This window comes from Cercospora kikuchii (genome assembly GCF_019650295.1).
Source record: "Cercospora kikuchii DNA, contig_00008, whole genome shotgun sequence".
Classification (NCBI taxonomy): domain Eukaryota; kingdom Fungi; phylum Ascomycota; class Dothideomycetes; order Mycosphaerellales; family Mycosphaerellaceae; genus Cercospora; species Cercospora kikuchii.
This window is the reverse complement of record NW_025408589.1, coordinates 1,181,625-1,205,153: the sequence shown is the minus strand read 5'-3', so window position 1 is coordinate 1,205,153 and position 23,529 is coordinate 1,181,625. Positions and strand designations below refer to the sequence as shown.

Below are 23,529 nucleotides of genomic sequence, written 5' to 3'. Positions count from 1 at the left end.
TCAACCTTGCGCGAAAAGAGCATTGGCGTCTGCGTGTGTTGCCTGTTCACTGACTCTGAAGACTCGAGTCGACCTGTTTTATCAACAGCAGAATTAGCATTCAGCGGAGCAACGGAAGAATTAAACATCATCGTCTTCGTTCTCGCATTTGCACCACAATGGCCAGTGTGCATGTGAAAAAAGGAAAAACCATCACAAACCTCGCAGTCGTATACAGCCATGCACAGCCCTACAGTATCCAATTCCTTATACAGAGACAAAGCCGTCGGCGTTAGAATGTCCCGATGCACAAACATGGTGTCGCACAGTGTGGGGAATCTCGTACACGAAGGCAAATTTCGTATGTAAGCATAATGATTGGCCGCTTCGCATTCCTTCCGGGCCAATTGTTCAGCCGACACAGGCTGTCTTTCACGTGCAAGTGGGGAAGAAAGGTAAAAATGGCCAGGCACGTTGGCGACGCAAGCGACCGACGTACAAGACAAGACCTAGACGAGGGCTTGTGACGCTCTTCCTACGCGTAATAAGAGACGCTGCTGCGAAAGCGAGGGACGTCTTGTTTCTTGTTGTTCTTCTTGACCTTGCGTGGTGTGTCCATATATGTGACAAAGGGAAGCGCCTCGTCCAGTTCTTTTCGCCCATTGTCATTGTACTGTACCTGTCGCAAGTCGGTTCAGCCGAAGACGAGGCGGAACAGCAAGCAAGCAACCATGTTCCTCGTCTACTACCTGTACGACCGCCTGTTCTGGCTCACGCTCATCTGCTCCGCCATCGCGTACACCACCTACGTCGTCCTCCCCGCCCACCACGGCTCGCCGCTCATCTGCAACGTTCTCACCTTCTCGGTGATCGGCACATGGTTGACAAAATGTATCACGCACTTCGACGAAGAGCGACGGATCCGACGATTGGGTAAACATGCTGTTACCATTCGCACACACACTCCTCTCAATTTGGGCATGATCGCGCAAGCTCTGTACTACTTCAGCAAGCATCGCAATCACGAGTTCTGGTTGAAATTCTTCAAGAGGACGGAGGATAAGACGTATCCGTATACTGTTGAGTCGGTGACACTGGGAGGCAGAATCGTGTTCACTGCGGACGAAGAGAATGTTAAGGCGATTTTGGCGACACAATTTGCGGACTATGGGTGAGTGTGGTCGCGAGAAGGCATCTTCGCCCAGCGCCGCGAAGATCTTGTCCCGGGTATCATCGTAATCGCAGCTGACGAGTGTAAAAGTAAGGGCCCTCAATTTCGCAAGGAATGGCGTGACTTCTTGGGACTGAGTAAGTGTTCTCTTCCCCATTCTGCTTTCGTACTTTGCCATTCCTTGTCTTGGACAGCGACGACGAGGTTCGCCAAAACGGCTATATATGCGCCACAGAGACAAGGTAGCATCGCAGGAATCCTGGGGGCAAGCTTTGTGGCATACCCGGGGAAGACGATACTGTTTGTGGCTTGATCAGTCTCAGCGACGGATGAGCTGCACGCTGCAAGATTGGATCGAGGAAGAAGTGGCAAAGGTACCATGAGATCCGGCTGCAGGGAGCATGCCATCCGGACTGCAGCCCGCCGGTAACCATGTCCAACTGTTCGCTTCCAAGCTCGCGGTAATATGCTTTGCAGATGGCGCTCCTCAGTTCGCATTTGTAATGGGAAGGGACTTGGAAACACCCTGTCGATCGCACTTGCCTTTCAAGTTGTTGAACCAGGGTCATCAGGCTGACAATCTCGACCAGGCATCTTCACCACGGATGGCGACCTCTGGCACAATTCCAGACAATTGCTGCGTCCGCAATTCATCAAGGACCGTGTTTCTGATCTCCACAAGTTTGAGCACCATGTTCAGAAGTTGCTGCCCATGCTGGCTGGAAGTTCCGATGGCGCGACAGTACGAGTAGATGATTTGGTATTCCGTTACACGCTGGACGCTGCAACGGATTTCCTGTTTGGTGCCTCAGTCGAGAGTCTGGACAATGGAGAGACCGAATTCGCTCAAGCCTTCAATGACGTCCAGAACGTCCAGGCCATGATTGCCAGGTAAGTCTCAGATCCTGGCAAGCCATAGTACAGGATATTGTGGCTGATCGTTTGACCTTGTAGAGCTGGCCCGATTCGAGGTCTCATTCCGAAGAAGAAGTTCCACGAAGGCCTCAGAATCCTCAATAAGTTCACCGACCGATACATCGACCAAGCACTTGCGCTGCCACAGGAGGAGCTGGAGAAGAAGACCAAATCCGACGAAGGCTATACTTTCCTGCACGCCATTGCTGCATACACCCGAGACAGGCAAGTGTTGCGAGATCAGCTCGTCGCAGTCCTACTCGCTGGCCGCGACACAACGGCCGTTACTCTTTCATGGCTCTTTTACGAACTGTCTCAGCAGCCAAAGATCGTAGCGAAGCTGCGTGAGGAGATCGTCGGTCGTGTCGGCGAACACAAAGTGCCCACATACGAGGATCTCAAGTCGATGCGTTATCTCAATCATGTCATCAACGAAACGCTCCGCCTGTATCCCGTTGTGCCATACAACGTTCGAGTGGCACTCCAGGACTGCACCCTACCTCGAGGTGGCGGACCAGACGGCACAGAGCCAATTGGCATCACAAAGGATACCCCCATCGGCTATTCCACATTGATCATGCAGCGCCGCGCAGATATCTATCCTCCCGCATCAAGCGGCTTTCCGGATCATATGAAATTCGTGCCAGAACGATGGTAAGCAACAGCTTACCTGTATGTGAGACCTGTGCCATTGCTAACTTTTCGAAAGGGACAACTGGACCCCAAAATCCTGGTCGTACATTCCCTTCAACGGCGGGCCACGTATATGGTAAGTAGCAGCTTGCCCGCATGTGAGACATGTGTCATTGCTAACATTTTTTGAAGTATCGGCCAGCAGTTCGCATTGACGGAATTGGCATATACCGTGGTGAGAATACTGCAATCGTTTGAGAAAGTCGAGAGCCGAATGAGCGAGCATCCGGGGCTAAAGACGGATATCGTGCTTGCACCTGCGGCTGGAGTCCATGTTGCATTCGTGAAGAGCCGAACGGCATAGTTGGTAGCATTTCTTGTGACGTGTCATCAATGAAGACAACAGAATTGTTCGTTCATGTGCCTCGTTTGTTCCTTCTTTTGGACATTCCTGCCCCACCACGGCTCCTGTGGCTCCGTCAGTATGCAGGTCAACAACATTAGAACGACATTAGCTGCCGTCTTTGCAGATATCCTGTGATTCGTTGTCACGAAAACTGTCACCCAACAAGCAGCCAACAGCATTGCTGGAATCGTAAAAATGGGCCAACTGTCAGCCCGAAAAGAAAGATTCTGTCAAAGTGCATTGGTCGAGCTGGGAAAGTCGATGCCTTCCTAGAAAAGATCTGCAGCCTCCTAGGACCCGGCCTTCTTCTGCATTGCGGATGCAGGGTGCTGCAGTATAAGTGTTCACGGCTGCTGTACGGTAGTAGGAGTAGATGCATAGGAAGGGCTTCCGCCTCACGGATTCCAGCGTCCAGCTACCGCAGAGTGCATTGCAGAACGCAGCATGGGCGTTGCAGATGCGAGAATTGTCATAATCGAGGACCATGGTCGAGAGCACATCTTGCTCTCGCCTACCCGTTGGGACGCAAAGACTGTATTCGCAATAGCGAGCCTCTTTGCCGCGCTCCGTTCCGCTCTGGCCCTGCTGTGCCGTTTCAGCGGGGAGGGCCTACAAACGAGTTTACGATGATGGTGGGGAACTCCGGGAGGGTCAGGAACAGAGCTCGAGCACAAACGCGGTCCACTTGTTGTGTGATGAACGACCTAGCCTGAGGCCCGTTCCGTCAAGGCCACAGCTAGACATTTAGCGTGGGCTGCCTCTGTTCGCTTGGCTGCGTGGCTGCAGGCAATCGGCGCTGGTGTTGAAGTGTTGTAGAAGCACCGCATGGGCTCTTTCTGGACGTCTCCTGTTTGTGCCGTCGCCGCCCAGATGGTACTAGCAGCAGGTCCCGCGGGGCGATCGCGGACAAAGTGAGACTGGCGTCGTAGCTCGAGCCCACAGACCAGGCCCGCGGTCGGCGCGCGTGAACCTCCCTCCTGGAACGCGCTGGATCGGGACAGACGTCAAGCGTGTCAAGATGGCGCAGAAGGGCTGCAGTATGCGCAATTCCGCTGGCCGGGTTTGGTCGCGCTGTTGGAGGGGGGTACGATGGAGCGGATGGGGGTGTTCGTCGCGGGATGCTCGCCCTTCGTCGCTGCTGTCCATCATCACTGCTCTTGCCGGCCTTCGCCTTATCCTGTCCTCGTACGCAGATCGTCTAGAGCACGCGAGCTCAGTGTCCGGTGCTAGCATTGGGCGTCCGCGCTAGGAGGAACTGTGGGAAGGCGGCGGCCGGCTCACGCGTTTAACTTTGGCCTTCCTGCGCTAAACTAGACCCAGTAGCGTTGGATCCGCGGTCGCGGCTACGCGCGCCCGGCTGGAGGTTCCGCATCCACAACAACGCCGCAAAAGCCAGGGCCGTTGAAGGCTCGTGAAGAGGAGCGACGAGGAAAAAAGAGGAGACGGCGACGGCGCTGTTATCTGTCGCCCACGTCCTCGGCAGTATCTTGTTGCTGTATCCTGTCATATTGCTTCATACTTCCCACACGCCAGTCCTGCAACTGTGACGGTGCTTTTGTCGCGTCTGCACGATTCTTCCATCCGCCGGCAGCTTGCACGCCAGCGCCGAGAAAAACACGACCCGCGCCTCAACTCCAGATTTGCGCGACCCGACCAGAGCCAGCGCCCCTCAAAACACCTTCACTTCCCCGTCCGCGCGAACCACACCAGTCTACGCACCTTGGGCCCTGGAAATTGAGACCCGTCGCTCACCACAACAACGACGACGCCGACAACACAAACAGCCGCCATCACCTTCATTATCCCGCCTCTCACTTGCCCTTCTCACCCAAGCCTCGACATCTCATCTCGCCCGCACTCATTGTCGCCGCTGCTATTGCTTATGCCGACGACGTAAGACCGTGCTTCTCTGCCCGCCATGTCGACACCCAATCGCTCTTCGGGCTCTTCCGTCTCCTCCAATGGCTCGTCATATCAACTCATCCTGGATCACATCCTCACATATCCGGGCAGCTATGAGATTCCTTTGAAGACAATGTGTAAGTCGACTCGTCCCTTGATGCACCTCACCCCGCCGTCGAAGTGAGATCCAGTCTTCATCGAGACCTCCGCTTACGTGCTTCGACTTGCAGACAGCTTGAACTGCGCGCCCAAGAACGCGGCAAGCCCAAGCACCCCAACCAGCAATGGCACCTCGCCAAATCTCTCACAAGGATCCTTCACACCAGATACTCAATCAACCGCGTCGCTCACTGAAAGTCTCATGTCGCAGCTATCACAGCTGAGCAACCAGCAGCAAACCCTGCCTCCCTCATTCATCACTGCCTTCGTTCAGAGGTGTTTTACTCCTCAGCTTCCCCACGTGGATTTCCCGCAGGCGCTCACTGGACTCGACTACCTCAAAGATCTGGAAACCCGCAGACGGCGCGAAGCCGCTTCTGCAATGAGTCGTCTTGGCATTGACCGCGATGCACTGGACCGAGATGTGGCTTCGCTCTCGCCCCGCAACCTGCAATGGGTCAGGTCTCTAGAGGAAAAGGAGAAGAAGATCGACACCCTTTACACGCAAGTCTGGATTGGCCTTCGTCGATGGATCTTGATCAACGAATTATCGCTGCAACCCTTTCACAAGCACAACTGTGTGGCAATGCTGAACACACTCTACCCTCCGGCTGGCATTACCGAGCAAGCACAACCGACAACCCTTTTGACGCCCGCTGTACTCAAGTCCCAACGAGATGGTTTCTTCAAATACGTCCAAGCTGTTGAGAAGAGCGGCCCTCGCATACTCACCAATCTTATGCAACAAGGCAAGGCACCGCATGACAACAACGGCTGGGAAGCTGTCGTCCGCAACCTCAGCGTGTACCTCCAGGTAGCCAACAGCATGATCAATGAGTGCATCCATGTTGGCGTCAACGTCGCCACGGGAATGCCCCGCACTCCAACCAAGCACGTTAGGAAAGCAGATTCCAGCGCGAGCTTCGACAGCATCCCCGAAACTGAGCAACGTGGCCGTAAGAAGGCCGACTCTGGCGTCAGCTTCGGCAGTGCTGCGAGCACAGAAAACTTGCGCAGACGACTCGACTCGACCACAAGTATCGGCGCTACTTCTATTGCGGAGTCAAGTATCATCCGACGTGATTCGAATGCAACTCCTCCCTCACCCTCACACTCTGTACGACCGAAGACTCCTTCGGGCGGCAACCGACGAGGAACCGGCATGGAGCGACTGGCACGCGGACTCAAGTCAATTGGCCGTAGCAGGACCGAGGCGACCGAGATGATCGCGGATTACGAGATACCCGCCGCCGCACCTGCACAGGATAGGCCTCTGCTGAGGAAGATGCGTAGCCTGGGCGCACTCAGTGAGCGCAAAACATCTGGCCTCGGCAGCCGCCAATTTTCAGAGACTCCCGCCTTCGACGTCGACGCCATGCGTCGAGAGAGAGCATTGATTGAAGCTCGAATGGCCCAAGGCAAGACCGGCAAGCTTGGAGGCAATGAAGTATAACGGCCCGCCCAATCTTTCACTTCTACATGGCTCGCCACCTTGTATTGTTCGACCCATTTTTCCTTTGACGAAACTGTAACGATAACACGATGAGCATGCATTATACAGAGCCGGTCCGCTCTGGGTTTCCTTTTCCGCAAAGTTCAACGCATAGCATATGGAGCAGTGGTACTGCTTGGAGTTCAGACCCTTCCTTTTGTCATGGGTTGGGTGGAGCATTGGTCTCAAAGAGACCGGTTTTTGAAAATTAAGAAGAAGAACTGCAACGGCAGAAGAAGTGTCCTCGCGGACGAAAAAGAACAGGCAAAAGCGGGAAAACGGAAAAAAGGTTTACCGATTGATCACAGGATGATGATCCAGCATTGGGAATAGTTGGGAGCGCTCATGAACACTTGACGCGAGGAAAGCAGAAAGTATGCGATCCACGAGATGGACAATTGAGAATTTTGGTAGTTTGTCGATCGACGAGGCATCGTCAACGTCAACGTGTTCTGATACGTAGCTTCACGATTTGCAAATTGAAGCATTGAACTACCACAACATCTCCTCTTCTCGTTCACAATAAACTTGGTTTCAATGTCATCCTCATCATCATCATCATGACCTACACACCGCAACAGTCAATACTCAACGTTCGCGGCTAATCTTCTCCAACTTGACGATTTGATCATTTGCCGGGCAGATAATGTCAGACACCGTTAAAGGCTGCACAACATCTATGTCTTTCCCATACCACTCGTCGCTTGTACAACCTCTGACGATTCGGGATCAAATAATGTGTATGAATTCGCATGGATCACTTTGTTGTCCCGCGAACCCGGATGAAGTGTTTCTTGTTCGTTGGGAAAGGGAGATACATGTGTGGGTTGAATGGTACGGTGATTCGATTTGAAAAGGTAACACTGTACCAGGGACCGGACAGCCGGAACTGGAGAATCCGATCAACGATGGTCGGGTTCTTGAGATTTGGGGAGGGTTGAGAGGGAGTCTTCATTTCTTCATTGTGTTCACTTCACGTGTGATTTTGTATTCTTTCAATACACATTGGAGTGAGGTGAGGTGAGCCAGTCAGCTGTCACTCCTGTCAACTGAGTCGGGTGTTCTTCGGCTTTTGGCAGGTAAAAACCTTGGCTGTTGCTGCTCTTCCTTCTGACCTGCAACAAGAAACCCAACAACAACAACAGCAGCAGCAATGAAGCATGTCATCAGCTCGTCTGCTCTCACCGCGGGCGACTGGAGGCTTGCCTTTGGGCTGCTATCGTCTGCAACACGCGCGGTGCTGCACACGCGACGAGCTTCGAATGAAAACGTCGCATGCAGGGCGCGCGCCCTTCTCGCGTTCCTGACTCCATCTCTGCCGCTTACAGTCATCTACTAGTTCCCAACACGTCCACCATCTCTCCATTCCCGACCCGATCTAATCGGCAAGGCTTCAGTCACATCTACTTTCTTCACTCCGCCTCCACCAACAACACCATCTCACAAGCAAAAACCAAGCGCTTCTTCGTATTTCTCAACCCGCATCCTTCGCCCATCAGCTGACTCGGCATACGTCTACCCTGCGCTTGTCAACGACCCGACAGTGTGGTTCTTCCAGCCCTCCACGCGAAACTCAATCTGAAGTTCTGCATTGTCTCTTCTGCAAAGGAAGGACGTTCCGTCACGCGCATACAGTATCACAGCCGCGCCCCAGAAGAAGAAGGAGCCATCCATCACACGTCCTTCGCTTATCGGGGAAGCTCGCATGCGAGTCGTCATCACAATTCTAGTGTTGATCTGATATTACTTGCTAGTTTCGGATATAGGTTTTCAGCCTCAGGACGGTCTCTGACAGCTTCGCTCTGACGACGAGAAGAAGCGCAACGATGCCGCGGCTGGAATTCGTGACCTTGGACGTTTTCACGAAGGAGAGATACGCGGGGAATCCGCTGGCTGTGGTGAAGGTGCCGGATGGTGTTGAGGTCTCGACGGAGGTTATGCAAAAGATCGCGAGGTACGTATAGTGTACACTATGCAAGGCAAAGTCTCGTTCTGGAAGCTGGCGTGATTCTTTGCGCGTAAGCTCGAAGAGGAGAAGGTCTATATGTGGCGCTTGACTTCACTACCTCCTTCTCTATCACCAACGACTTGATGTTTGCATCGCGTCGAGCGGGCATGTTCGGCGGCCCCTCGTACTCAAGCAATGAGGCGAGATGGGTCATCGTGACATGCATGCCTGAGCATCAGTAACTGTGGTGGGGTGAAATTCACCCCACGAGATGTGAAGGCGTGATACCAGAGCGAAGTGCGTCTAATGCGTTGACAGGGAGTTCAACCTCAGCGAAACGATCATCGTTCACGATGCGAAGAGAGGTGCAGATGGCCTACCCGAATGGAGAGTCCGTATTTTCTTGACTTACGCCGAGATTCCTTTCGCCGGTACGTTCTTTCACGTGCGACGAATCTACCACGCGACGCGACGAAACTTTCATCTATCGCACGTGCATCCCTACCAGATCACCGCTTCCTCCAGGACTAGTAACATGCTGATCGGATAATCCCCACATTAGGTCATCCTACAATCGGCGCCGCAGTCTACGCTCTGGGCAACCTGTCCGCCGAATCGTCTTCTGACTCGCGCAAAGGGCGATTATTGGCGAACGCCGGACCTATGGAACTCACGTACAATCCGTCTACAGGCGTGGCTACAGCAGGCATTGCTCACAATTTCCATGAGCATGTGCAGTATCCCTTCACAGTGGACGAGGTCCACACTCTGCAGCCTGCGCTGAAGACGGCCGTGAAGCTCTCGCAGCAGAACATCGCGATCGTCAGTCCTGTCAAAGGAATGAATTTCATTGCAGTCGAATTGCCTGATTTAAAAGCACTCGGTGCCGTCAGCACATCTTTCAAGCCTTCGCCAAAGTTGGACGATGACTGGAATGTCGGCTTCTCGGGTTCATATTACTATGTCTACACTGCCACTCCCACCAAATCATCTGACGGAATCGAGAAAATCACAGTGCAGTCTCGTATGATCGAAGGTCTATTCGAAGACCCTGCAACAGGTTCAGCGGGCTGCGGCTTTGCGTGCTATGTTGCGCTCAAGAGAGGCAGTAGCAAGATTACGCACTTTAGCATTACGCAAGGAGTGGAAATGGGTAGGAAGTCTGATATCGAGGTAACTGTAACATTGACCGAGGATCTGAAAGCTGTCGAGCACGTCGAACTTGGCGGGTCGGCTGTAAAGGTCATGGAAGGCTTTGTGGAGTATTGAATTGGATGAGCCGATGGATGGAAGGTGAACTATCTCGTCGACAAGTCCCAAGAAATGGCATCGTACTCGGCATGTCTCATCCACTCCATTTCATGAACACGCTGCCAGTCGCTACCCCGCGGACGTCAACAGAGCCACAAACAATGTCTCAAAACCTCCTGTATCTAGTCTCAACTAACACCTTCTAGATCAGAACAAATGCAAATCACGACAGTCCGCAACAGCAGTGTCTGGATTACCCAAATTCGGTTCTCCCGAATCTAGCTTCACGTGGCGTCCCGCGTTCTAGATTGCACGTGCGCGCCACGTTGTCATGTCTCGGTGCAAAGACGCCCCATTCAACACGCCGTGTTCTGTGGCTTGCTACTACTAGCACCGCCGTCGACAAATGTCTTAAAAGTCTACGCGAGCGGCACTGGTAGACGCGGCGGAGATGGGACCCGGACGGCGTTTCCTCTCTGGCGGGTTCTTTGTTTTCGATAGTTTATTGCGGCTTCGAAAGCTTGGACGGGGGTCTCAATTGGAATTTGGGGAACCTTGAGTAATGTGCCGAGTGAGAGGGGCAAGGTGGCGGTGGAGGGCGTTCTTGGAGAGGAAGGTGGGCGCGAGGGAGTTTGCTGCGATCGTGATCGGAGATGTTGAAGGGATCGATTGTGGGAGCAAGTAGTTGAAGGCTCGTGGGAGGAGGATGGGAAGTTGAGTTGCAGTCGCCGTCGACTTGTGCAGCTTTGGGTGCTTGCTGTGCGAGAGACTGGGACTTGCAGACGCAGTGGACTGTGAAGCTCCTGTGAACGTACAGACGTCGAAGGTCTCGTTGAGAAGCTCTCTGTCTGGAGGCTGCTTTCACGACTCTTCAAAAATCATCCTCCACGAATGGCCTGCTGGGCACTGAGACTCTGGTGACATTTGCCATCAAGTACAGCTTCCTCTACAAAGCTAGAGGCTTCTCAGCTCATGAGAATGGGCTGTCTTCAAGGAAAATCGAGCGCAAACACCTAGCCCATTCACAATAAAGCCCGGAAGTTCTCTGCTGCTCAGCTTGATACAGGGACACAATGCTGGCACAGTGATCTTTCTGAGACCAGAATACACGTACCTTCTGCCAACGAGATCTGAATTTGGTATGTGTTCTGCAACTTACCGGTCAGGGTGTCTCAATCTCATCCAACCTTTCATTTCAGCTCGTTTTGACTGTTGCAGGTCTGACGGGAAGCTGATAGTCAGTGCTACGTGCTTTTATGATCAAACCATAGCGACTGTATACCTCAGACGAGATCGATGGCACTTCACCCCCATAGAAATCTCGTAAGTGCGATCCGAGAAAGTGGCCGTGGCCTGGTCGTTACTGCCAATGCTCGCTGCTGCTGGGAATCATCAGCGTCAGTGCCCCGACGGAGACAAATTCTGATGCGAGGATTTAACTCATCCCAGTGGATCTACTGGTAGTCTTGCTAGACGTCCTGTGACTGCTTAGTTCTAACACATCAATGCCTCGATAAACTCCTTGATCCGTGACCCTGATCGGGGCGAAAGCTTTCGTTCCTGGCGCTGGAGCATTGGCTACCTCAGAGCCGTGTACAGTTTTAGCATGAGAAGCATCTGGCGGACCTAATAGGCACTGCAGGCGTCCAAGCTGAGCATGTTGTCATTCTGGTAGAAGCAGGCAGTTGGAGTGATGGAGTCAGTTCGTCGCTGCACAACTTGTCGGCAGAGTGGTTGATCCGTGCCGGGATGCTGTGCGACTTTCGCTCCACCTCGCACTCGTCTCGCCTCGTCGCATCACCGCCGTCCATCATCGTCATCTCACCAGCTCTGTTGTCCGGATGAGTGGCGCAAGAACATCAATGCGCTGTGCGCAGAGGACACAGCTGAAGCATGGAGCTTCATTCGCTGTGAATGACCTCGCCGGCACAGTCGATCCGCGATTGCTGCTGCCTCACCTGTTGAGTTCAGCCCGCTGAGGCTGTGCTCCAGCTATTCAGCTGTCGCTAACGAGCTCGAACTAGTACTTAGTCCATCATGCCACCTCATCCTCCTCTTTGCTCAGACGACATCCTCGGATCTGTGACATTTGCTTGAGCTTTTCTGGCGTTGACGCATAGCACTGAAGTGACACAGCATCTTACTTACAATGACGAGGAATACCTACGACGGGCCGCAAGGCAATAGTCCCTACGGCGGATACCCTCCACAGCCAGCTTATGGACAGCAGCAGCAAGAGTATGGCGGGTACCCTCCTGGAGAAGGTCAAGGATATAATCAGCAGTATCAGCAGTATCCAGGCCCAGGTAGCAACCAAGGATACGGAGATAATCAAGGCTCCGCGCAATCGTATTATGGCAGAAACGATCAGCCATACCAGCAATATTCACACGACAGGCCACAAGAACAGCCACCACATCAGAATTATCAGTCTGGGCCGGCGCCCGGCTACACACCGGCGCCCGGACAGTACAACCAACAGTACGGAGCTCCACCGCCGCCACAGGACTATCCACCGTACGAACAACAGCAGCAGTACCCTCCACATCACATGCAACAGTCTAGTGGTCAGGTCGACGAATTCAGATCGCATTTTGATCAGCCCCATGCCCAACCCAATACTTCTGGACACTATGGCCAGCCTGGTCCCTACCCACCTGGAGCAAATGAGCAAGATCGTGGCCTCAAGGGAGCACTAGCCGGAGGCGCTGCTGGAGCTTACGGTGGCCACAAAATGAATCATGGCGTTCTTGGAACCATTGGTGGCGCAGTCGCCGGATCCATGCTTGAAGATGCGTACAAGAAGAAAGGCAAGAAGGACAAGAAATACAAGGAGCACAAACCACACCATTCTCGACGTGGAAGCTCGAGCAGCTCGAGCTCTTCTAGCTCTTCGGATTCCGACTCCAGCAAAGACAAAAAGAAGAAGAAGAAGGGTACGTCCGTTCCAGCAGGAAACTTCCATGCCAGCTCGCGCAATGTGTATCTCGAAGGTCGGTCAACGTTAGTAGCTGAGTCCGCTGACGTGCGCGGTCACTTCCAGCGCACCGCCATTGATCTCAACGACGTATTTACCAACACCAATGGCAAGATGCACTGGGCAAGAGGCGGGAACTTTGCAGGCAGTGCTAGGCATATACGATTGACCGACAATGGCAACTGTCTCGAAGCTGAATTGGGCGACGGCCGAGGTGGCTGGATTTACAACAAGGTTGACTTGAACGAAAGAATCACGAACGATAACGGCAGACTACATTTACTGTAGGACAGATGAATTGTTTATGCGAGAACGCATTTGACAGCAACAAATGGTTTCCCCGTTCCTCATATGGAAGCGTCGTGGTGTCCTCCAGGCACTCTTACCAACAGACAGCCATGCATGTGGTTTGTGGAAGAGCCCTGCATGTACTCTCCGTACCTGTACCGGGGTCGCTGTGAGCTTCAGAGCTCTACCCAGTACGTAAACAGCTCCAGGATCCAAGCCGTGAGGGGTTTCATTGCACCACGACACCGCTCCAATGCAAGACCTCGCTGCTCAGCAGGCGGTAGGTAAAGGCAGACCACCATTCTCAGTCATCACACAGTCGGCGTAGCCCGCAACCTCTTTCCAAGAACGTATCAGAAGAACCCAATACACCACTGACATAACAACCACTTCCATCTCATCATGTCACTAACAGGAACCCTTCTCACTCGCCAACGTCCAATACTCCACAAAGCCATAAGACTCTCAACCCTCAGACCACTCAGCACCTCACGCCGTCTCTACCGCGACGGCGACACAGGCTCCGTCCGCTCCGGCGGCGAAGCAGCAGGCGATTCCTGGACAAGAAGAGAGAAGGCCGCAGAGAATGTGTACATCAAACAGAAAGAAAAGACACTCTTAACGATGTTACGAGAGAAGATCGCAGCTCAAGAGGCAATTTTGGCGAAAGATCGGGCGATTTTGGCGGCGATGGAGGATCAGTATGGACATGTGGTTGAGGAGAAGGTTTTTTGATGTTTGGTGTTTGATGTGAGTGGATTGGAGTACGGGCTGTCGAGAGTGGAGCTGGGATACGGGCGTTATGTGGAATCAATCACTCAGGCAATTCTAGGGCGATCATTCTGCCACTAATGCTACGATGACGATTACGCTGGGTTGACAAAAGGCTGCTGGGTGATTCGCGTGACAAGAGAGAGAAGCTGGAGCGAGCAAGAGTAACAGAAGGGATAGTTCAAAAATTGCCATAAATTCATTGCCATTTCATTGCTATGGGTATCGTGCTGTCGAGCCGTTCCATATCGTCATCAGAATTACCAGTAACCAACAACCGCTCAAACGCCACTGAGAGCCAAATTGGCAAACTCCATCTCTCGAACGCCAAAGATGTTCACATATCCAGTAGTTCAATCCACAACCTTCCCCGAATCCTCTCTCTCCAGCCCCAACTTTTTCTCCTCTTCAGCAACCACATCTCTCCCTTTCACCGAACCCTCAACAACTTCTTCTTCCTCCATCTCAAACACTCCAGCAGCCTGCATCAACATCTCATGCAAAGAAGTAACACAATCCGGCTCCTCTTCCAAAAAGTTTCCAACAGCCTTCTCCACATCCAACGTCCCACAATCCACAAACCTCTGCATCCCATCCAGAAGCTCCATAACATCCTTCCTCACCTCTCCATCTCTCACGGCATTAATGATAATATCAAAACTCGGCGAAAGCCGATCCGTAAGATCTCTCGCATCACCATCCGCGGCATTCGAAGCTCCAAGGCCTTTCATATGGAACAAACGTTCCGATAGAGCAGCAGAATCAATGTCTGTGCAAATCGTGTAGATCTTCGCATCTGGGAGAGCGCGGTGTAAGAGTTGCACAAAAGCAGCTCCGAGGTCTGTTTCGCCGCCTGCGATGAGGATGCGTTTGTTGTTGTAACTCTCTACTCCGCCGTCTTCTGCGGGCGTGGGCGAGGCTGTAGGCGTTCGGATTATGGGGATGTGGAGTTGTTCTTTCAGAATTGCGGCGCCGGTCATGAGAGCTGTGAGGTAGGCGCAGCCGGTTTCGGGGAGCATACTACCTGGCAATTCGAGAGCGGAGATTGTGGGTATTCGTAGACGTAATGAGCCTTCGTGAGCGGAGAGGAGACATGGTTTTGGTGGGATCAGACATGCGAGTATGATGTCGCCGGGCAGGAATGGAGCTGTGATTGTACTAGGGTCATCTACCAGTTCGCCTGAGACTGTGATGCCAGCTGAAAGTGGCAGAGCAAGAAGATCTGGTCCTTTCGTTTGTGTTACGAAGCTCTTGGAGCTATTGCTAGCTGAAGCTGCGGCAGTGAATGTCATGCACAATTCGTCCGGCGGAGGTGCAGTAATGTCCAAAGTCGTCGGACTGCCTGACGAAACTCCAATGTCTCCCATATTGTCTCAGGTTCTCGTGGGGTAAGCGGAAAGGTGTGCAGGGAGAGGTAGAGGAAAGTAGTGCAATGTGGTTGTGTGGTTGTTCTATGCATGTAATGCAGGTGCATGTTCGAGCCTCAGGGTCCTGGGCTGGAAGATCCAACGACGCAATGGCGCTGAAATGCTGCACGTGCTGACTCGCGGACTTGACATCCCATCATCGATCGAATATTTGCAGGGCATCTCTGCTTGTGGCAGCGGTGCCCGAAGGGCAAACGGGCATGCATGCAGTGTGACCAAAAAGACAGAAATAATCTGTTCGAAACGGACCTGGGTGCACACTTCGCGTTTGGACCAGCTTTCGGAGCATGTGATACATCCCCAGCCCTACTCCCGAACCCGAGACATGGAGATCGTGGGGAGTTGAATCGGTTTCATGATATTTGTATCATTTACGAACTCTTGCTTAGAAGATGCGGATCTAAGAGTGTGACAGCGCATGGAAATGCGGTCTTACTTCGATCACGGATCCCTCGGCGAACCGTGACAACTGTTGGCGAGTTACGCTGACAACGGCATCCGTTCTGCTCCCATGGGATGCCCTCCCGATAGAGCCAACAAGGGTGGAACAGGCCGATAGGAATTGCCGAATTTGCAAAGAGCAACGTGCATGGTACTGCGCAAAGCTGGAGAAGTTCCGAAAATTGCGATACTGCAAGACAGGCGGCACCTTGAATTGCCAATAGACATATAGGTGGATTCCAGCTACATATGGCGATTGACAAGCTATTTTCCGGGAGAGCCTTTCACGCAAACGGTTGGTCCGGCTGGATTGTCGCTGAGTCGATTCTGAACGATTGCCCACACATTTCGGTCGTATGCTTCGCCAATGTGCCCAACTGGATCATTAGGGCAGTAGTCTTGAACGAAGAGATTCTCAACTCCGGGCTCATTGACGAATGCGGTCTCTACAGGCGTGACCAACTCATCGTATCTCGACGTCAGGATGGTGTATTTGATTCCAGGCTGAGCAATTGGTCCATTCGTAAGCCGTTGAACCGCACCTCCGTCAGTTACAAGATCAGTGCACGCCCTGCAGCCAAACTTTGCAAGCACAGTATCGACAAGTCCCTTGGTAAGATTACCTCCAATGTAGCTCAAGGTGTAAAGGTTTCCGAAGGTCGTGCCGTGAGTTGGAGGTGCGATCGCGACCACTCTTTGCACAATATTGGCGACGCCTGTGAATTTCGGCACGTATAAGGACTGGAAGGCGCCCTCGGAGTGGCCTACGAAGTCGACTTTGGCGGCACCAGTCTTCGTCTGCACTTCTCGAACAAAGTCTGCGAGCTCCACGGAAGATTTGTTGATGTACTCCAGTCCGCCTACAAATGGAAAGTCTGGGTAGTCCCCGTAAGTGATTGAAAATGTACAGAAGTCCTGGGTTTTCAGGTATGATTCGAGATAGTTGAGGTCCTCGTAGTAGGTCGCGCCCAGACCATGCATAATGATCACCTATCTGGGTATCAGCGCAAGCCATTCGACAGAAAACCACTTTGCCAACCACTTACAGGATTCGGGTGAGTGGCGCTCCGGCAGCTGAAATCATTGTGATTCGGCGGCGCCTGTCTTTGCTCAAGGACCTCCGCATCACGACTGTACACTGGACCGCCAGCAGCCAGCTGAGCCGCGAGAAAGAGTGCAGCGAATGTCTTGATGCTCATCCTTGTAAATGATGATGAAGGACAGGGTGGACGATGATGGAGGTAACAGCAGTGACGAAGGAATCTTCGCTGATCTTTATGGTTCACGCTCTATGCCCATCTCTGCCGATCTGCAATGCATTAAGCAAAAGCCGTTAGTGCTGTTGCTTCTACACATCGTTCCAAGATATCTGATAGGTTGGCCGCATTGCCCCAATTCGAAATGCTGAAAGTCCACTATTGGGACCTGTGTAACACAGCTCGTCCGGAAGCCGCAGTCCGCTCTCGAAGAGCATGAGCTGACACTTCATCGGGGCACGAAAGCTCAGGTCGCGTCAGTGGGACAACTCAAAGCGATTGGCGGACCCTCGATTGGGATGATGGGCGCCAGAAAGTGGCCGAAAATTGAATTTCGGAGGCGTTCAGGCTTCCAGCCGATCTGCCGCGCCATTGTACGGCAAGACCGAACAACTCCTCCCGTGATGTCAGAGTCCTGTTGTTCGCTGCGCAGTTCTTCCAAAAGAGGCATTCTGTGGTCCAATTGTATGTTGTGAGCAGAAGTGTGTTTCCGTGGCGTGAAGAAACCGACCGATGACAGCTTCTCTCCGCAAAGCTGCCAGATGCCAAGGCCACGCACGTCCAGCTTAAAGGCAGCGAAGACCACAAGGTTCTCAGAACATAAGCTGTAGCTCGAGGCCGAAAGCTCCGCAAGCACACGAGTAGTCGACCCAATAATACAGAATTATCCATTACCATGCTACGCTCGATGCTGTTAACCGATCTGTCTCTGTTGCCGTTTCTCGTCATCAACATAATCTGTACAATCAATCGCTGGTCCTGTGCTCCAAATACACCTTGGAAATGATCAGTCAGAGACCTGTCGCTCTAATCACGATTGATAACCCTCAAGCTCCTTCTCGGGTTGAGCATAACGCCCACAAAAGTAGGCTCTTGCCCCGCCAGCAAATCTTCTTCGCCATCACTTGCATCGCTATTCCTCCTCACAGCATTATACCCAGCCGCAGTGACGCCTGTCCCGCCGCGACTACTAGAACCGCTTTCGTTGCGACTATGCCCGCTTCCGCTTACTCGTCCGGTTTCGCTGTTGGTGTTCCATTTGGCGACAGAGCCTCCAAAGCGGCTTGGATCTGAAGGGGTGTTTTTCCCAGTCGAGTAGTCGGCATTGGTCCCAATCAGTCCTGGAATCGTTGGCGTCTTCTCGCCCCGCGCAGCAGCTTGGCTCATTTCTACGTGCCGTTTGTAGAGCTGGAGCTGTTTCCTGTACACATAGGCACAGAAAGCGAGGTAGCAGGCGATGATGAAGAATACGCCAGCAATAACGCCTGCTACGATAGCACCAATATTGGGTCCAGAACTGCCGCCGCCGTTGGAGCCACCTCTGGAATCTGGACTCGAAGTTGAGGTACTGCCGTCGGCATTTGTGTAAGTAATCGGCCTTCCTGTTGCGAGAGGACCGGCGGTGGCGGTGTTGACAGGTGTTGTCACGGTGGCGCCGCCATTCTCGTTTCCACCTACGACGTCGATGACAGCTTGGGGCACTTTGTATCCATACGAGCCCTCGAGGCCACCAGGAGATTCAGCGCTATACTTCTGTGCTGGCTGTTGATTGAATCTGCGATTGTCAGTACAACGCACATTTGCACCATAGGACTTACTTACGGATTGTTAGAGCCAGTCGAATCACTGCCGTCTGACTTCTGGGCTGTACGGGAATCGTCATCGGCGCCAGCGGACAACGCAGTAAATTGGTTAACCCATTGCAGCGCACTCATGTCGAAGACGTAAATGCCTGGCGTCTCACATGTCAAGGTTCTGTCTCCTGTGTATCCTCCCACCATTACCATTTGTGCATCCCAGATATTGCACGTGTGTCCAGATCGTCCAGGTGGCACACTCTGATCGTCGGTGTCAACTTTGATCCAAGTGAAAGACGGCAATGTCAATATCCACATGTCGTTAAACTGTGTCTGGTTGCCGAATGGGATGAGGTTTTGTCCTCCGAACATGTAGATGTTGTATGAAGTACCATCCGGTGCGGCAGCAATGACCGCACATGGGTTGACACGAATCTCAGGCGTCGGACCAGATGTCGATTGAATATACCATGAGCTGGTCGCGATATCGTAGACGTCGATATTGTTCATTTGGGTAAAGGTCTCGTTGGTACCACCTGCAATGGCAAGCAAGATGCCTTGTTCGCCAAAGCCTGGCACGTAGATGAGCAGGCCATCAGCGCGCTGCGTGAAGCCAACCTGAGCCTGTTGACCGCCCTCCGTGACGTTGCGGTAGACTCCATCTGAGCCTGCCTTTCGATCGTTCGACAGCGACTCTACTTGGTTGTTGGTAGCTCCCGGGAATGTGAATTCGAGAAGCGACTGCAAGTAGACACGGGGAACAGTATTGCTCCATCCTTCTGTCGTGTAAGAATCCAGATGCCCGCCAAAGTAGAATCCACGTCCAAGAGAAGGCACATTCGCTCCCGCTCCTTCAGCAGCTCGCTGCACTGGATCATCGTTACTCGGCGCACTTGGGCCTGACGATGTTACAGGTTGGTTGTGCTCAACCCATTCGTCGTCAGCAATGACATACTCCCAGGTAGAGTATGCTGTTGGCGCCACGGGTGGTTTCCATGAGTATTGGCCACCATACAAGAAAAGACTTTCTCGAGAGCTCCACAGATATCCCAAAGAGACATTGGGAGGTCCGGAGGGTTGGGCACGTCCAGTCAAGGCCGGAGTCGCGATTTGCCATGTCCTTGTCAAGTCCAGTGACAAGAAGTAGTTATTCCATGCGTCGCTGTCCTGTCCGGGCTCTGTCGTTGCTTGGCCACCATACGTATACAGCGTTCCATTGACGAGCGCGGACTGTTGGGCCCATCTGAAGCAGACGTTTGTTGGGCTATCCGCCCTGCGTTCGAGAGTCTGGAGCTCGCTTCGTACCGGCAGCACACTGCCACTGACAGGCTGCAGGACAGCGGCGTGGCCAAAGAATGAAGTGCTCTGCAGAAGCGGAACGACTGCGACGAGCAAGAAGGTAAACACTCCCAAGCGATACATGTTAGAAGTGTTTCGCACCGGTAGTGGTGACTGAATGTGCGCTGGAGAAATGGTCGGTGGAGGGAAGGGCTGTGCCTGCTTGTCGTTACGCGGTTCCGCGTTGTGGTGAGACTCGCCACCTATTTTGGAAACAGCATCGTCGTACTGCTCCACGACTCGCACGTCGTCCTTGCTGCGGAAGCGCACGCTCGGCGTAGGCCGTGAGCGTTTCTTGCCGGTATTCAGTGATAGAACAGGTTCGGAATCCAGGTGCTCACGAAAAACAGAGGTCCTTGGTGAAGGTCCCATTCCCTAGTCTGGCGTGCGCTAATTTTGGTGGAGCACACCCACTGCTGCAAGTAATAATACGAGAAGCTATCCTCGGCGGAGGAAGCAGGAGCCGCCAGCGGTTTCAGAGGCTGGAGAGATGTTCATATAAACCAACAAATGTCCAGCAGTTCGTCTGTGTGAAGTCACGTCGCAGACGTCCAGCGCAATCGATGCGTCGTCGCGAATTGCTCGGCAATTATGGCGCCGGGGAAGATATGTGAGAAGCGAGATGGCGCGTGTGTGGCGAACAGCTGCTGCAGCAGGTCGGTGTGCTGTGTGCCTCGAAAGCTGGTACCGCAGCTCAGCGGACGGGACGGGTGCGAGGGCAATGCGATGGTGGTTGTTGTTACAATGAGAGCGAATACCGAAGAGAGATGGATCCCATTACTTGCCTTCCTGCTCCACGTCGCGCACCGCGACATGAGGAGCCTCCCAAGGCATTGCCGAATCATGTCGGCGCACAATCAGGGATCGCAGTCGACGAACGTCATGTCCAAAGCCAAGACTCGATATGTGCCTCGCTAAGGGTGCAAGCGAGACGCGCACAGCCAATGACACTCACGTGCCCGCCGGACGAGCTGCTCTTCCCAGCAGATCAACAGCTCAACATGCCTTTCGCAGAGATGCCACAGGCCGAGCCCACAGAAATCGCACAACGTGGCCGGTGCCTGCCGTCGGCCGATGCCTCACATCCATGCAGCAGCATTGTTGTTTTGCGGAGCATGATGCGGATGGCTGCAACTGCAAGCCACAAAGGTAGCGAGCTCCATGCCATGCTTTCTGCTGCCATTTCTTGCTCTGTCCTGCTACAAGCGCGATGGCTGCTGACAAGGGGATGGTTTCCACTTTCGATAGCGAGTACTAAATCTGTCATTCTTTGGCTGGCTGTCTCGATGCACAGAAGATCCGCTCTGATGTTTTCATCTTATACCTGATATGATTGGCTTCCGTTGTGAGCCACCCTTCTTGCTCGATGATACATTATATCTAAACAGTTCCGATCATAAATGAGTGTCATTCCGCATATAATCAATCATCATCTTTCGACGAGGTTTGCTGCTCCCCATCACCGCCATTATACATTCACCAACTACTCTTCCATCTGGGTATCTGCTCTCCTTTCCTCAAAGCACAATCATTCCAACGCCCGAGATGAGCGCCACCTGCACCAAAACAGCCATCGTGATGTACTCAACAGTGCCACTCACGGCATGACCACCAGCAGCTGCACCCTCGCTCGTAGATGCGCCGCCGCCGCCATTACCGGCAGCGGAGCTCGCGGAAGACAATGCAGCAGCGCAGCTTCCAGTCGCGCTCGTAGCCTGCTGAAGAGTGGCAGATCCCGAGAAATCGCAAGCCGTAGACGCCGAGTCACGACTGCTGTAGTACTGATTCAGCACGTAGCCCAACTGCTGCTGAGGACTGCACATTCCAAATTCGCCATAAGTGCCTGTCGTGCTGTTGGCTGCGATGCCGTTGCAGAGATCACCGCCCATTCCGCAGACGTAGTCGAAGAGTTCGGCGTAGGTGGAGTTGTCGGCCTCGTTGGAGGCTACGCATGAGAGTGAGTTATACATGCATTCGCAGACGCTCGTGTCGGGGCTTGGAGGCAACACTGTTGGCACGGCGCTGAAGCTGGCGTCCTGAGTTGGGCATGCTTGGGCTGAATTGGTGGGGTTGTAGTCGTTCGAGTTGACGCCGCTTGGCGAGACTGTTGCGAGCTGAGAGCGGAGGTTGTTGAAGTCGACCAACGTGGAAACAGAGTCGCCGTCGACCGAGACAAGGCCCTAAGCAATCTATTAGCTTGAGAATACGGACAGTCATCATCGGAAAAGACTTACGTAGTCGTTGGCTTCTTGGAAATACAAGTAGACTATGCCTCCAGACCACACAGAGTCCATTTGTGGTCCATAAAGCACAGGAGTGTCTCCGAAAGTTCTCGGCTGCACTGTGTTGCATCCATACTGAAAACTGTCAGTCTGAACATTGTATAGGGTCAGGTGCCACTCACCTCGGCGAAGAAAACTGGAACATTGTAGCTCTCAAACTCTTGAGTCCTGGCCTCGTAGCCCGAGTTCTCGAACGAGGAGTCTCCGCACCAGCTGTATACATTGTAGCCCCAGAAGTCCACACCATCATCAGGATTGCCACAGTCCATGTAATTGGCGAGCGGCTCTCGGATGTCCACATTATCGGTAGTCGCATAGCCCACACCAATGGCGCGGTAGTTCTTCGATCTGATGTAGGCCTTGGTGTCTCGGACCGCAGCCTTGACGAAAGGTGCGGCTATGGTCTGATTCGGCTGATTTACCACTTCGTTTCCGGCGAAGAATCCAAGAGTATTGGAATACTTCGCCATCACGTCGACCACGCTAGTGTACCTCGCGAAAATGTCCGTATTCCAAGCTGGATTATTGGACTCAATAGACTCGGAGGGAGCTCCAAGATCTGCAACAACATAGATGCCGGCATTGGCCAAAAGTGTCATGCATTCGTCGTGGTCTTGCGCCGGATCGATAGCGTACACGCGAATCGTGTTGGTGTACAACTGCTGTAGGTACGGGATATCTCGTCGACAACCATCGGCATCCGCGAGCGGATCATTGTAGTTTGTTGTTGTAGCATCGCCGCGACCTGCGACAAAGTCTTGCTGATAAGCAATGCCTTTGATGTAGCTGGGACATGGTCAGCCGGATTTGCAACACAAGCCGGGGTTGATCACGCACAATTGGGTACCGTTTCCGCTGTAGAAGAATTTCGAGCCCTTGATCACGATGGTATCAACATCCTGAGCTGTCGCATGGCCAGCATAGCTCAGCAGGACGCTCGCGGTGGCGAGTAGGGTTGTGAGAGCCATTGTCGCGTGCGGCGCCAGTGTGCACACCAAGTGCCAAGTCCTCGGAAGGTCTCCAACACAATCGGTCAAGGTCTTGAGTCAAGTGTGTACTGGTATCGTCAATGAAAGTGGCATGTCGTTCTGTTTGCTCGTCGACAAACTCTGTTGTGCGGCTCCTCGGCATGGCGACCAGCTCTGACTGCAGCGGCTGTGGCAACGACCTGCATAATAGAGCTCCAAACCGGCTAGTTCAGGTCCTGCAGAGTCTCGCTCTGGCAACCCGAAGACGTGTACGAGACCTTTTCTCCATGCTGACACGCCGTAGACGCATACGCGGCCGTTCGAGGTGGCATGATTTGTCCGCGTCAC

The 23,529-nt window shown here is 53.1% G+C and overlaps 9 protein-coding genes across 9 annotated transcripts; 5 read left to right on the top strand and 4 right to left on the bottom strand.

Annotated features, from left to right (window-relative positions):
* Window positions 1–710: 710 nt before the first annotated feature.
* Window positions 711–3,062, top strand: CKM354_001166100 (uncharacterized protein; the record flags this gene model as incomplete). Its single annotated transcript, XM_044807160.1, has 6 exons — window positions 711–1,150; window positions 1,241–1,287; window positions 1,741–2,041; window positions 2,105–2,719; window positions 2,775–2,834; window positions 2,891–3,062. The coding sequence occupies 6 exons, from the start codon at window positions 711–713 to the stop codon at window positions 3,060–3,062; spliced, it is 1,635 nt and encodes a 544-aa protein (XP_044663095.1).
* Window positions 3,063–5,022: 1,960 nt separating this feature from the next.
* On the top strand, window positions 5,023–6,618 carry CKM354_001166000 (uncharacterized protein; the record flags this gene model as incomplete). Its single annotated transcript, XM_044807159.1, has 2 exons — window positions 5,023–5,143; window positions 5,237–6,618. The coding sequence occupies 2 exons, from the start codon at window positions 5,023–5,025 to the stop codon at window positions 6,616–6,618; spliced, it is 1,503 nt and encodes a 500-aa protein (XP_044663094.1).
* Window positions 6,619–8,483: 1,865 nt separating this feature from the next.
* Window positions 8,484–9,874, top strand: CKM354_001165900 (uncharacterized protein; the record flags this gene model as incomplete). The annotated part of the gene is made up of 3 exons (XM_044807158.1): window positions 8,484–8,611; window positions 8,924–9,036; window positions 9,168–9,874. 3 exons carry the CDS (start codon window positions 8,484–8,486, stop codon window positions 9,872–9,874), a joined length of 948 nt encoding a protein of 315 aa, XP_044663093.1.
* A 2,131-nt stretch (window positions 9,875–12,005) lies between these two features.
* Window positions 12,006–13,121, top strand: CKM354_001165800 (uncharacterized protein; the record flags this gene model as incomplete). Its single annotated transcript, XM_044807157.1, has 1 exon — window positions 12,006–13,121. One exon carries the CDS (start codon window positions 12,006–12,008, stop codon window positions 13,119–13,121), a length of 1,116 nt encoding a protein of 371 aa, XP_044663092.1.
* Window positions 13,122–13,523: 402 nt separating this feature from the next.
* CKM354_001165700 (uncharacterized protein) lies at window positions 13,524–13,856 on the top strand (the record flags this gene model as incomplete). The annotated part of the gene is made up of 1 exon (XM_044807156.1): window positions 13,524–13,856. One exon carries the CDS (start codon window positions 13,524–13,526, stop codon window positions 13,854–13,856), a length of 333 nt encoding a protein of 110 aa, XP_044663091.1.
* A 389-nt stretch (window positions 13,857–14,245) lies between these two features.
* CKM354_001165600 (uncharacterized protein) lies at window positions 14,246–15,259 on the bottom strand (the record flags this gene model as incomplete). The annotated part of the gene is made up of 1 exon (XM_044807155.1): window positions 14,246–15,259. The coding sequence occupies one exon, from the start codon at window positions 15,257–15,259 to the stop codon at window positions 14,246–14,248; it is 1,014 nt and encodes a 337-aa protein (XP_044663090.1).
* A 765-nt stretch (window positions 15,260–16,024) lies between these two features.
* CKM354_001165500 (uncharacterized protein) lies at window positions 16,025–16,959 on the bottom strand (the record flags this gene model as incomplete). The annotated part of the gene is made up of 2 exons (XM_044807154.1): window positions 16,025–16,750; window positions 16,807–16,959. The coding sequence occupies 2 exons, from the start codon at window positions 16,957–16,959 to the stop codon at window positions 16,025–16,027; spliced, it is 879 nt and encodes a 292-aa protein (XP_044663089.1).
* Window positions 16,960–17,823: 864 nt separating this feature from the next.
* CKM354_001165400 (uncharacterized protein) lies at window positions 17,824–20,303 on the bottom strand (the record flags this gene model as incomplete). Its single annotated transcript, XM_044807153.1, has 2 exons — window positions 17,824–18,571; window positions 18,619–20,303. The coding sequence occupies 2 exons, from the start codon at window positions 20,301–20,303 to the stop codon at window positions 17,824–17,826; spliced, it is 2,433 nt and encodes an 810-aa protein (XP_044663088.1).
* A 1,145-nt stretch (window positions 20,304–21,448) lies between these two features.
* On the bottom strand, window positions 21,449–23,181 carry CKM354_001165300 (uncharacterized protein; the record flags this gene model as incomplete). The annotated part of the gene is made up of 4 exons (XM_044807152.1): window positions 21,449–22,111; window positions 22,166–22,288; window positions 22,336–22,999; window positions 23,051–23,181. 4 exons carry the CDS (start codon window positions 23,179–23,181, stop codon window positions 21,449–21,451), a joined length of 1,581 nt encoding a protein of 526 aa, XP_044663087.1.
* Between the last annotated feature and the right edge of the window lie 348 nt (window positions 23,182–23,529).